Raw genomic sequence first — 14,532 nt, forward strand, 5'->3', positions numbered from 1 at the left:
TGCAGCTGCTGCAGCAGCCGCACAACAACAGAGATAGAGAGCTAGAAGGAGGGAGGGGAGGGAGGGGAGTTGAGAGAGTGTGAAAAGAGGGGAAAGAAGAAAGGATGCTTTTTTGGTGCAGCTTGCGCTCGCATATGCCCCGCTTCTTTGGAGTTGGATTAAAGTCTCAATTCTACCACGGAAATGATACTAATTGCGGCGAATAAGGGTAACTCTAAACTCTATCATCAACATGTTCTCAGAGATGTTTTGTGCCTGTAAACTAAGTGAATGTTTGGTTAGTTAAACTGCTCGAGTGTGTTAGTGTTGGAGTATGAGCCTGAGGTATCCAGTGTGATGATCTTAGGCAAACTTGAGTGGCTCTTGCAGGGGCACTTGAGTATGTAACACAAGTGTACAAGCTTACCTCCAGAAATAGAATTATGTCAAGTCTTCGGCTCAGTTTGTTTGGACCATTTGGCTAATTAATGAGAAGCTCAGTGGAAGGGAGCAGAGCACCCCTATGATTTCCCTCTTCATGCTTCTTTGACACATTTTGGCCCAGAAACGGTCATTCAAGTCACTTTTAAGAAGCTTATATTTCGTGAATCATATTCATTAGTTGAGATGTCAAAGTGAGAATCCCAAGAAATTAGGGTAACACTGGTTTTGTGATGTTGTTTGTCAATCTAGAATGATGTTCTTCTCAGTGCTTTAGAGAGAAACATTTGGAGGCATTGATCATCTGTTAAAGGTCCCCGAGCAGTCATTCTAATTCCCATGTAAAATAGCCCTTCGAGTGACTAAAACATCACCTGCAATATTTTTCCCGATAGAAATGCTCCAAAGAGCCTTTTTCTCTTAGGGGCAAACTACCAGGAAGTCTGAGAAGACAGAATGAGTGGGCGGGGAGCTCACCTCGACTGACGGTTCTTTGAGAACGCCTATGTCAAGCAGCATGGACGCAGTGAGATTATCTCAAGCAAATTTGCTGATACACAAAGCAACTCAAACAACATTGAAATTGCATGCAACATCCAATCCTGTCATACATCACATCATGGTTTCACAAAGATTGTTTTATCCAACTGTTTTGTAACAGCATCAATATGGAAAAAAAGGTTGGCTGTATAATTTAGCTAGCTAGCCCAAGTGGAATTGTCAGCACTGTTTATCAAACTAGTTAGCTAGTTCATCTTGGACACATTCAGTTGAAACTTTACAGGGTAAAGTCTGGGTACTTTTCATAAAATATATACACTGAGTGTACAAAACATTAAGGACACCTGCTCTTTCCATGACATAGACTGACCAGGTGAATCCAGGTGAAAGCTATGATCCCTTCTTGATGTCACCTCTCAAATCCACTTCAATCAGTGTAGATGAAAGTGGAAAGAGACTGGTTAAAGAAGGATTTTTTGGTATTGAGACAATTGAGACATGGATTGTGTATGTGTGCCATTCAGATGGTGAATGGGCAAGGCAAAGGATTTAAGTGCCTTCGAACGGGGTCTAGTAATAGGTTCCAGGCGCACCGGGTTGTGTCAAGAACTGCAACGCTGCTGCGTGTTTCACGCTCCACAGTTTCCCTTGTGTATCAAGAATGGTCCACCACCCAAGGATATCCAGCCAACTTGACAGAACTGTCGGAAGCATTGGTGTCAACATAGGCCAGCATCCCTCAATGCAACTCAATATTAGGAAGGTGTCCTTAATGTTTTGTACTGCCAGACAATGTTCATATATCATGAATATAAATGACGTCAAGATGTTTGTATGTATCTTCAGTTTGACATGTCTCTTGATGTAATAACATGACAACTGCATCACAGTTTTGGGCAACCACTTTTGGTCCATGCAACCGCTTTTGTTCCATGCTGGCTAAAGACTTAGTTGGCCAGTTATTAGCTAACACCAGACACAGATGGAAGTGGAAACCTATGTGACCTCATCACCTCAGTTGGGTCTTCTGTAGCAACATTTGTAGTTGGTGTTTTTTTTGCATTGATAAAAGTAGAGACTCAGAGCTACAAAATTGTATATCATACACTGCAGTTGAGGAACAATGGGGAAGTAATTCTGCTTTGATAGTTGATGAACTTGTAACCCCACTTTTGATAAAATGGCACTTGAATGTTTTGTTACACCTACTGTACTGAAGAGCTCTTCTTTGTCTTATTCAGCATCGTTCACACCCTCTTAACCTTAGCCCCACCCATCTCTTTAAGGATTCACTTGTGAGGCCATGTGCTAAACAGAATGAGTAAGGTAGTGTAGTAAATAACCAAAGATTTAAAGACTAAAAGTGATGAAAGTTGTAGCCTACAATAAGGAAAAACTCCAAGTAAAAATACACTATCTAGTCCTTGGCCTATATCCTAATCTGACTTTGTTGCAGGTCATGTTGTTCTTCACATTACCGTCTCTGTTAAACACAAACTAATCAAATAAAATCTAAGTTTATTTGTCACATGCACAGGATACAGGTGTAAACGGTATAGTGAAATGGTTACTTGCATATTTGCATGGTAGCAATATCAAAAATAGAAAGTATCCAGATAAAAATATTTTCTAAATATTTAATAATTATTAGATTATGCTTACCCAGACACATTTGTCTAAATTGATGGGTCATGTGAAAGAAACGCTATAACCACCCACCAGCCACATCTAGCTAAGTGGATGGGTCACTATTGTCTAGACATGTACACATGTCAATGAAATACAATAGATTGCCGTAATCACCCCCAGACACACCTGGCTAACTTGATGGGTCATGTAATCAACTGGCGAAGTGGAGTCTTTTGTTTAGACATGTAGCTAGCTATCTAAACAATAAACCATAATCCCAGCCCATAGTTACAGTCCAAACGGATTATCATAGCTAGTCACCATGCATGAAATGCTGTAGTATGAATCTGCAGGTAGCTAAAGCTAACCAACTAGGTTCAATGTTAGTTAGTTAGCTAACATTAGGCTATAACTAGGAATGCAAATAGTTTCTGAGATACAAATCTTATTACTACACAGATCATACACGTAACTTTAGCTAGCGAGCCAGCAAGCTAATGTTCGCTAGCAAGCGAACAGTACGCTTTAACTTGCAATAAAAACAACTTTCTGACAAAATTAGAAATGTATAATATCTGAAAATGTAGCTAGACTCTTACCCGTATACATGGATGAACACTTCACGGTAGTGTGTCTTTTCCGTTTGGTTTGTAGTTAACTACAGCTTGTTTGGCCTGTTGTGTCAAGTCACTCCGTTTCACACTGACCGTGTGCAGAAAGTAGTCCATCACAACTTTTCCATCACAACTTTTTTTTGTCGATTGCGCCTGCTAAATTCAGGGCAGCAATGTTGTTGAGAGCAGTAGCAACCCTTTTATAGTTCTCCATGACTAACCTTATATCTTTCAAAAAAGCTGCAGTAGCAAGGATTATCTACACCTACTGAGCAGCTCATGTTATAGACAGAAATGTGCTAAATGGCAGACCAATACAAACTCATCTCTCAGCATGCTAGCGGGAAGGTTCCTGACTTTTTCCGTGGCTAAACCAACCAGGCTCGTCATTTAAACAAATATATTTGAATTTACAGATGGCATATAAGTATGTTATCAAGGCACATGAAAGTTTATATGTTCCAGAAGGCATTTTATCCATAAAATGCATTTTGATAAAAATAAATTCAAATACGTTCAAATGCCTCTCCTTTGAAGTAGTGATGAAGTAGTGACCTACGCCTAGCTTCTTGAAATTGGTCACCTGTAAGTATCTTTGCCTTAGATGAATATGGGAAACCTGCAATTATATTTTCTGATACGCTGCAGTCAAATGTTGGCACCAGTAGAGCTATGTAAACCACGCCCCTCTGCAAACACGCCTTCTGCGATGTTGGTTACAAGGTGGTACTTATTTAAATTAGGTAAGAGAATAAGACTTTACCATTGGTGTATTAAAATTTGAGATTTTTGACGCCACAAAATCCCTTAATAATCCGGCCTCCCGAATCAAGGTGTTTGACATGGGGGAAGGGGACCAGTAACTTTATGATACAACTTTAGTCGAGTAATCAACTTTATCAATGTAGAATCAACAGTTATTTTTTATACTTTGGTCATCCTACTTTGATCTGGTTTTATCCAAAAATCATCCAATTGAATGAAAAACGTGATTTTGACTGTGCATGACCTTTAACTATTCCCTATCCCATTGACTTCTACACTGCTGTTTTACCATCAGAGTTTAAAAGCATCGTCTGTTTAATTCTCCCTTAGAGTAAATGCCATTAAGCTATTATGTTATAAGCGTGGTATGTTGGGTGATGTAAGTTACCTTATCCTTTGCTCCACATTACATGGGTCCTATTCAATAGGTACCAAATGGAAGAAAACAGACTGAAACAGGGAGGGACTACCTCCTGGTTGTCCATTGCCAAAAAAATTTTTGTTGTTGTGTTCCGTTATGAATTTGACCCTGATCACCATTTAGCTAGAGTGCGACATCGTGATGTAGATGGGAAAAGATGAGGAAGAGTTAGCATGCAGAACCCTTTGGTGAGGCAGTGTTAGAAGGCTCCTGGACTGTGTCCCAAATGGCACCCTATTCAAATCACAATCACATTTTATTTGTCACATACACATGGTTAACAGATGTTAATGCAAGTGTAGCGAAATGCTTGAGCCTCTAGATCCGACAGTGCAGTAATATCTAACAAATAATCTAACAAATTCACAACAACTACCTAATACACACAAATGTAAAGGGATGGAATAAGAATATGTACATATAAATATATGGTTGAACGATGGCCGTGCGACATAGGCATGATGCAATAGATGGTATTAAATACAGTATATACATATGAGATGAGTAATGTAGGATATGTAAATATTATTACAGTGGCATTATTTAAAGTGACTAGTGATACCTTTATTAAATCCATTTATTAAAGTGGACGGTGATTTGGGTCTGTATATTGGCAGCAACCTCTCTATGTTAGCGATGGCTGTTTAACAGTCTGATGGCCTTAGAGATAGATATATAGAGATAGATATATAGTTCACTACCCATAGGGCTCTGGTCAAATGTAGTGCAGTAAATAGGGAATAAAGTGTAATTTGGGAGTAGGCATGTAGCACACCTCTAGGCGGTAATTACCCAGCCATAAAGCACTCATACTGACGTAGGCTACACACTGAATCGCATAGGGAGAGAGAGGCAGCGGAGAGGAGAATACAAGGGACACACCTAAAGGTTGGGGTTGTGGCATTAGCACTTCTTGAGTAAGAAGAACATGGTAATCAATCATGGATTGAGTTATTCTGGTTAGTAGTTACATTGTAAGTTGGTATTCAGTCGTTCTAGCTCAGGTCTTGTCTACAGCCTGGGCCCCTATTCATCATCCATCGCAGACTAGGAGTCAGGATCAGTTTCAGCTTTTAGATCATAATGAATCCTATTCCATATTATGGAAAGGAGGGAACTGATCCTGGATCAGCACTCATACTCCGATATACAGGTCCTGGAGTCGTTTTAGGCCTGAGTTTGCTGTTTTGAAAGCCTCGCTTTGTTTACTGAGCGAGCTCATACCTTCAGCTTGTGTGTCATGCTCACATGTAAACTGCTAATTTATTTCCTCAGGAATTTGCATTGCTTGCGCATGATTCGGGTTATTTGCTCAGGTTAAAAAAACGCTAGTTGACTTGACTCATATTTTCCAGTCTGCTCCCATATAAGGAGACAAGCTCTTTATTCCCAAGTGAAAAATATGAACAGGTTTTTATTGTTAAACTTTGTAGCTATGAGATTCCATTCATACTGATTGCAGTAGTTTTCTTTCCTTGGCTCAACGCTCTACTCTCTGCTCTTTCTCTTCCTCTGTTGTCATGTTTTATTATGTTGTTGTTGTTGTTGTTGTTGATGAGGACAATGATGACAACAACTTCATAGGCCTATGTGCCTTATCTTTGTAAATACCCATGCATTTCAGTAATAAACTCAGCAAAAAAATAAGTGTCCCTATTTCAGGACCCTGTCTTTCAAAGATAATTCATAAAAATCCAAATAACTTCACAGATCTTCATTGTAAAGGGTTTTAACACTGTTTTCAATGAACCATAAACAATTAATGAACATGCACCTGTGGAACGGTCGTTAAGACACTAACAGCTTTCAGACGGTAGGCAACTAAGGTCATAGTTATGAAAAGAGGCCTTTCTACTGACTATGAAAAACACCAAAAGAAAGATGTCCCTGCTCATCTGCGTGAACGTGCCTTACGCATGCTGCAAGGAGGCATGAGGACTGCAGATGTGGCCAGGGCAATAAATTGCAATGTCCGTACTGTGAGATGCCTAAAACAGTTCTACAGGGAGGCAGGACGGACAGCTGATCGTCCTCGCAGTGGTAGACCACGTGTAACAACACCTGCACAGGATCGGTACATCTGAACATCACACCTGCGGGACAGGTACAGGACGGCAATAACAACTGCCCGAGTTACACCAGGAAAGCACAATCCCTCCATCAGTGCTCAGACTGTCTGCAATAGGCTGAGAGGCTGGACTGAGGGCTTGTAGGCCTGTTGTAAAGCAGGTCCTCACCAGACATCACCGGCAACAACGTCGCCTATGGGCACAAACCCACCGTCGCTGGACCAGACAGGACTGGCAAAAAGTGCTCTTCACTGACGAGTCGCGGTTTTGTCTCACCAGGGGTGATGGTCGGATTCACGTTTATCATTGAAGGAATGAGCGTTACACCGAGGCCTGTACTCTGGAGCGGGATCGATTTGGAGGTAGAGGGTCCGTCATGGTCTGGGGCGGTGTGTCACAGCATCATCGGACTGAGCTTGTTGTCATTGCAGGCAATCTCAACGCTGTGCGTTACAGGGAAGACATCCTCCTCCCTCATGTGGTACACTTCCTGCATTCTCATCCTGACATGACCCTTCAGCATGACAATGCCACCAGCCATACTGCTCACTCTGTGCGTGATTTCCTGAAAGACTGGAATGTCAGTGTTCTGCCATGGCCAGCGAAGAGCCCGGATCTCAATCCCATTGAGCACGTCTGGGACCTGTTGGATAGGAGGGTGAGGGCTAGGGCCATTCCCCCCAGAAATGTCCGGGCGCTTGCAGGTGCCTTGGTGGAAGAGTGGGGTAACGTCTCACAGCAAGAACTGACAAATCTGGTGCAGTCAATGAGGAGGAGATGCACTGCAGTACTTAATGCAGCTGGTGGCCACACCAGATACTGACTGTTACTTTTGCTTTTGACCCCCCCACCCTTTGTTCAGGGACACATTATTTCATTTCTGTTAGTCACAGTCGGTGGAACTTGTTCAGTTTATGTCTCAGTTGTTGAATCTTATGTTCATACAATATTTACACATGTTAAGTTTGCTGAAAATAAACGCAGTTGACAGTGAGAGGACGTTTCTTTTTTGCTGAGTTTATATTTGACTGCCATGTGGGATCAATAAAACTAAATAAAATGTGTTTCTCCTTTCCAGTGCTCAGTGACTAGTCAGGGTATCAGTCCCTGCTCCAGTCTGACCAGTAGCACGGCGTCCCCCTGCACAGAGAGCCCGTGCTCCACCCTGAACAGCAACGCCAGCCACAGCCTCAGACACAGCAGCAGCGGTCACAGCAAAACTCCTCTGAGTCACTCCAGCCCCTGTGGAACCATCGCCAGCCCCAGCTCCACGCTCGAGAGCAAGGACAGCGGGATCATAGGTGAGAGACACTCGGGTTGCGTCTCAATCGGAACCTTATTCCCTATGCAGTGCACTACTTTTGACCAGGGCCCTTCTGGTCAAAGGTTGTGCACTATAGGGAATAGGGTGCCATTAAGGACAGTCTCACTCACCCATCCACTCAATCAGTTACTCAGTCCCCAGCACTCAGCCTTTCCTCATCACTTACTATTCACATTCTGCACAATGCCCACAAGAATGGACCTAGATTGTCCTCCATGCCTCTTGTGTCTCATGAGACTAGCATCGTCAACAATCTCAACAGGGTCTGCATTACCCTGATAAATCCAATCTATCATTATTCATATGGACTATATACATTCATCTTCTCCAAAATCTTTGATCGTTTTACTGTTTTATTGCCTGATAACTCATCCTGAATTTGATTCTGCTACTCTACCAATCAGAGTATCAAAGTTGACCGTGTCATCATGTAGGCCGGCTCTGTCCCAACCCGTCGGTTTCTGGGACCAATCGGAACGGTCAGAATATGTTTGCATTCTACAAGAGGGAGGAAGGCAAATCCAGACTCATCGTGGAGAAGAAAGCAGTGTTGCATTGCGCTGTTAGTGGTGTGTACAGTATTAAAGAGTAGTGGTGGTTGAAAGCTCCAACAACATGTGGCTGTTCTGTTCCTCTACTAACAGGGGCTTTAGGAGATTTGGGGATTTACATGTGCTGACAGGAAGATGGGTTATCACTGTATTCAACTCCTTTGTGGTTTCTGCTTATAGGTTGCAGGGACTGTCAAATCTACTAGAAATCCATTCGGAATTGTGAATTGTACCGTTTTTATTGGCCGAAAATGCTAGTCATGCAACAATGTTCATGACAAAAAAACACGTATTTTTTGTCTGGTTATTGACATACTTTTTTCAAGGCTCCAGTTGATTTGGACCAAAATAGAACAAAGCATGTCACATCCTGACCCTTGTAAGATGTCCTTTTCTATAGTAGAGTAGGTCAGGGCGTGACAGGGGGTGTTTTTGGGTGGTTTTCTGGTTATCTGTTTCTATGTGGGTTTCTAGGTTTCTATTTCTACAGTGGGGAAAAAAGTATTTGATCCCCTGCTGATTTTGTACGTTTGCCCACTTACAAAGAAATGATCAGTCTATAATTTTAATGGTAGGTTTATTTGAACAGTGAGAGACAACAACAACAAAAATCCAGAAAAACGCATGTCAAAAATGTTATAAAATGGTTTGCATTTTAATGAGGGAAATAAGTATTTGACCCCTCTGCAAAACATGACTTAGTACTTGGTGGCAAAACCCTTGTTGGCAATCACAGAGGTCAGATGTTTCTTGTAGTTGGCCACCAGGTTTGCACACATCTCAGGAGGGATTTTGTCCCACTCCTCTTTGCAGATCTTCTCCAAGTCATTAAGGTTTCGAGGCTGACGTTTGGCAACTCGAACCTTCAGCTCCCTCCACAGATTTTCTATGGGATTAAGGTCTGGAGACTGGCTAGGCCACTCCAGGACCTTAATGTGCTTCTTCTTGAGCCACTCCTTTGTTGCCTTGGACGTGTGTTTTAGGTCATTGTCATGCTGGAAAACCCATCCACGACCCATTTTCAATGCCCTGGCTGAGGGAAGGAGGTTCTCACCCAAGATTTTATGGTACATGGCCCCGTCCATCGTCCCTTTGATGCGGTGAAGTTGTCCTGTCCCCTTAGCAGAAAAACACCCCCAAAGCATAATGTTTCCGCCTCCATGTTTGACGGTGGAGATGGTGTTCTTGGGGTCATAGGCAGCATTCCTCCTCCTCCAAACACGGCGAGTTGAGTTGATGTCAAAGAGCTCCATTTTGGTCTCATCTGACTACAACACTTTCACCAGTTGTCCTCTGAATCATTCAGATGTTCATTGGCAAACTTCAGACGGACATGTATATGTATTCTTGAGCAGGGGGACCTTGCGGGCGCTTCAGGATTTCAGTCCTTCACAGCGTAGTGTGTTACCAATTGTTTTCTTGGTGACTATGGTCCCAGCTGCCTTGAAATCATTGACAAGATCCTCCCGTGTAGTTCTGGGCTGAATCCTCACCGTTCTCATGATCATTGCAACCCCACGAGGTGAGATCTTGCATGGAGCCCCAGGCCGAGTGATATTGACAGTTCTTGATATTGATATTGATATCTTCCATTTGCGAATAATCGCACCAAATGTTGTCACCTTCTCACCAAGCTGCTTGGCGATGGTCTTGTAGCCCATTCCAGCCTTGTGTAGGTCTACAATCTTGTCCCTGACGTCCTTGGAGAGCTCTTTGGTCTTGGCCATGGTGGAGAGTTTGGAATCTGATTGATTGCTTCTGTGGATAGGTGTCTTTTATACAGGTAACAAGCTGCGGTTAGGAGCACTCCCTTTAAGAATGTGCTCCTAATCTCCACTCGTTACCTGTATAAAAGACACCTGGGAGCCAGAAATCTTTCTAATTGAGAGGGGGTCAAATACTTATTTCCCTCATTAAAATGCAAATCAATTCATAACATTTTTGACATGCGTTTTTCTGGATTTTTGTTGTTGTTATTCTGTCTCTCACTGTTCAAATAAACCTACCATTAAAATGATAGACTGATCCTTTCTTTATCAGTGGGCAAACGTACAAAATCAGCAGGGGATCAAATACTTTTCCCCCCCCATTGTATGTTGGGGTTGTTGGGATGATCTCCAATTAGAGGCAGCCGGTTCTCGTTGTCTCTAATTGGAGATCATATTTATGTAGGGGGTTTTTCCACTTGTGTTTGTGGGTTGTTAATTTGTGAGTAGTGTGTATTTCTCTCTGCGTCACGGTTTTGTTGTTTTGTTATTTCAAGTATTTGGTGTATTGCAACGTTTCACAATAATAATAATAAATATGTGGAACTACAAACACGCTGCGCCTTGGTCCGATCCTTTAAACAGCCGTGACAAAGCAGTTAACTATTCCCTATTGTACATTCATCCAAGTAGACAAATTTGACCTAGAGCAAAATAAAATGAAGGAAAAAGACCTGTGGCAATAGCCTCTGCTGAAATCGTGAGCTGTTTCACCAGTGTTTCAACCTTTTTGTACCATTTTGTGGCCAAGACAGACTTGGTTGGTTGGCAGTAATACTTTTCATCTCCCAAATGCAAATCCTGTGCTGCTGTTGACATAATTGATAACTGTGACTCATATTCCTCCTAACCCCCCTGTGCAATATCATAGCTGCTAAATAATTCATGCTGGCTGTGATATTGTATCTGCCATTGTAAAGCAGTGTGAATAGCGCTGTGCCGTGTCCAGCTACTGCCTACATACAGTTGAAGTTGGAAGTTTACATACACTTAGGTTGAAGTCATTAAAACTTGTTTTTCAACCACTCCACACATTTCTTGTTAACAAACTATAGTTTTGGCAAGTCGGTTAGGACATCTACTTTGTGCATGACACAAGTAATTTTTCTAACAATTGTTTACAGACAGATTATTTAACTTGTAATTCACTATGTCACAATTCCAGTGGGTCAGAAGTTTACATACACTAAGTTGACTGTGCCTTCAAACAGCTTGGAAAATTCCAGAAAATGAGGACTGGCTACCCCTCATAGCCTGGTTCCTCTCTAGGTTTCTTCCTAGGTTTTGGCCTTTCTAGGGATTTTTTCCTAGCCACCGTGCTTCTACACCTGCATAGCTTGCTGTTTGGGGTTTCAGGCTGGGTTGCTGTACAGCACTTTGATATATCAGCTGATGTAAGAAGGGCTATATAAATACATTTGATTTGATTTGCTTGCAAGCCGAAGAACACCATCCCAACCGTGAAGCATGGGGGTGGCAGCATCATGTTGTGGGGGTTCTTTGCTGCAGGAGGGACGAGTGCACTTCACAAAATAGATGGCATGATTAGCATGGAAAATTATGTGGATATATTGAAGCAACATCTCAAGACGTCAGTCAGGAAGTTAAAGCTTGGTCGCAAAAGGGTCTTCAAAATGGACAATGACCCCAAGCATACTTCCAAAGTTGTGGCAAAATGGCTTAAGGACAACAAAGTCAAGGTATAGGAGTGGCATCACAAAACCCTGACCTCAATCCCATTGAAAATGTGTTGGCAGAACTGAAAAAGCGTGTGCGAGCAAGGAGGCCTACAAACCTGACTCCATTACACCAGCTCTGTCAGGAGGAATGGGCCAAAATTCACCCAATTTATTGTGGGAAGCTTGAGGAAGGCTACCCAAAACATTTGATCCAAGTTAAACGATTTAAAGGCAATGCTACCAAATACTAATTGAGTGTATGTAAACTTCTGACCCACTGGAAATGTGATGAAAGAAATAAAAGCTGAAATAAATAATTCTCTCTACTATTATTCTGACATTTCACATTCTTAAAATAAAGTGGTGATCCTAACTGACCTAAGACAGGGAATTTGTACTAGGATTAAATGTCAGGAATTGTGAAAAACTGAGTTTAAATGTATTTGGCTAAAGTGTATGTAAACTTCCGACTTCAACTGTACCTACTGCCCAGGTTGAGACCAAGAGATGTAGCCTAAGCGTCTCAGATTTGAAGTGCTGATCTAGGATCAGGTCCTTGTCCATGTCAGCTTATTCAGTGTGAACTTCAAGGCAAAACTGATCCTAGATCAGCGCTCCCACTCTGAGACACTTGATACATATGGGCCACTTCAGATCACTAGGACCTACTTTTTCTTCTGTGGAATCTGTACTGTAGAACTCAATGCTTCTAGCCAAGTCTAGCGGCCTCATGGTTTCTCCTTCAAACACTCAAAATTCTGTTTGTCGGCGGAGGACAAGCTATAACATTGGTCCGGAACTTCCCCCTAGTGAGTAGGGCTTCTTGGGTTATTTAAAAGGCACAGGGAGAAGCCAAGTAGGTTGCGTTCCTAATGGCACCCTATTTCATAGGGCTCTGGTCAAAAATAGTGCACTATGTAGGGAACAGGGTGCCATTCGGGACATAGATGTTGTGTCCATGAGACTGATTCCCAGCTCTGATGAATAGTAGTCAGGACCTTTGAAGTGGTTGAAACGGACTGTGGAAGAAGCAGGATAAGAGAACGCAAGGAATCATTTACTTCAAAAACCCATATTAATTTGGCTGGTTTTTAAACAGCACGTTGGGTGGGATGGTATGGAGCCTACTGCAGAGTGTGTGTTGACATATGAAAACCTGCAGCTGCTGTTGTGGGGTGGGGCCGATGGAGGGAGGGCATCGCAAGGAGGGGACTTAAGAGGGTCATAGGAATGGTCATAAGCAGTTATTCATGTTGTAATTAATGGTCATGACAAGTTATTAATGTTTTATACAACAGGTGGGTCTAATCCTGATTGGTTATTGGTTAAAACCGCATTCCAGCCGGTGTCTATTCCACAAGTTGCCACCGGCTAAATCTATGATGTTAAAATGCCCATTTACTCTGTTCCATCTGACTGCGCATTTCACTATCTCATCATCTCAGCCAGGCAATTTATAAACTTGATCTCCACTCTAAAAATGACTTGCCTAGTTAAATAAAAGGTAAAATATATATATATATTTTTTTATTATTAAAAAGCATCTAGACATTATCTCACATTTCTTTTACGCTAACATTTAGTTTTCAACAGCGGAGATTTGATTATACCTTGCTGTCTGTCTCGCCGACATTTGCAACATTGTTTCAATATTCAAATGTGATCTCCCGCTGTCCCATACTAATGAACGTGATGAGAGTCAGAACGAGACAGACAGGCAGGCAGTGTTTCTCAGCCAGTCAAAATTCTGAATCAGCATAATTTTTTGGGATACACAGTACCAGTCAAAGTTTGGACACACCTACTCATTCAAGGGTTTTTACATTTACATTTACGTCATTTAGCAGACGCTCTTATCCAGATCGACTTACAAATTGGTGCATTCACCTTATGCTATCCAGTGGAACAACCACTTTACAATAGTACATCTATATCTTTTTTTTTGGGGGGGGGGGGGGGGGGGGGTGTAGGGCCTGACCCTTGTTTGGGTGTAGGGCCTGATCAGAGCCTGAAGGTACGGAGGTGCCGTTCCCCTCACAGCTCCGTAGGCAAGCACCATGGTCTTGTAGCAGATGCGAGCTTCAACTGGAAGCCAGTGGAGTGTGCGGAGGAGCGGGGTGATGTGAGAGAACTTGGGAAGGTTGAACACCAGACGGGCTGCGGCGTTCTGGATGAGTTGTAGGGGTTTAATGGCACAGGCAGGGAGCCCCGCCAACAGGGAGTTGCAGTAATCCAGACAGGAGATGACAAGTGCCTGGATTAGGACCTGCACCGCTTCCTGTGTAAGGCACGGTCGTACTCTGCGAATGTTGTATAGCATGAACCTACAGGATCGGGTCACCGCCTTGATGTTAGCGGAGAACGACAGGGTGTTGTCCAGGGTCACGCCGAGGCTCATGGCACTCAGGAAGGAGGACACAATGGAGTTGTCCACCGTGATGGCGAGATCATGGAAAGGGCAGTCCTTCCCTGGGAGGAAGAGCAGCTCCGTCTTGCCGAGGTTCAGCTTGAGGTGGTGATCCGTCATCCACACTGATATGTCTGCCAGACATGCAGAGATGCGATTCGCCACCTGGTTATCAGAAGGGGGAAAGGAGAAGATTAATTGTGTGTCGTCTGCGTAGCAATGATAGGAGAGACCATGTGAGGATATGACAGAGCCAAGTGACTTGGTGTATAGCGAGAATAGGAGAGGGCCTAGAACTGAGCCCTGGGGGACACCAGTGGTGAGAGCACGTGGTGCGGAGACGGATTCTCGCCACGCCACCTGGTAGGAGCGACCTGTCAGGTAGG

General features: G+C 42.9%; 1 protein-coding gene across 6 annotated transcripts in view; it reads left to right on the forward strand.

The window, feature by feature from the left end:
* Positions 1–14,532, forward strand: part of LOC106586176 (protein TANC1) — a 285,715-nt gene that overhangs the window by 159,733 nt on the left and 111,450 nt on the right. For all 6 annotated transcript variants that reach the window (XM_082968891.1, XM_014173128.3, XM_014173131.3 and 3 more), the window contains one exon: positions 7,498–7,720. In XM_082968891.1, the coding sequence (XP_082825017.1) occupies positions 7,498–7,720 (223 nt within the window). The remainder of the gene's footprint in view (positions 1–7,497; positions 7,721–14,532) is intronic.

This window comes from Salmo salar, chromosome 25, assembly GCF_965601325.2.
Source record: "Salmo salar chromosome 25, fSalSal1, whole genome shotgun sequence".
NCBI classification, from domain to species: Eukaryota; Metazoa; Chordata; class Actinopteri; order Salmoniformes; family Salmonidae; genus Salmo; species Salmo salar.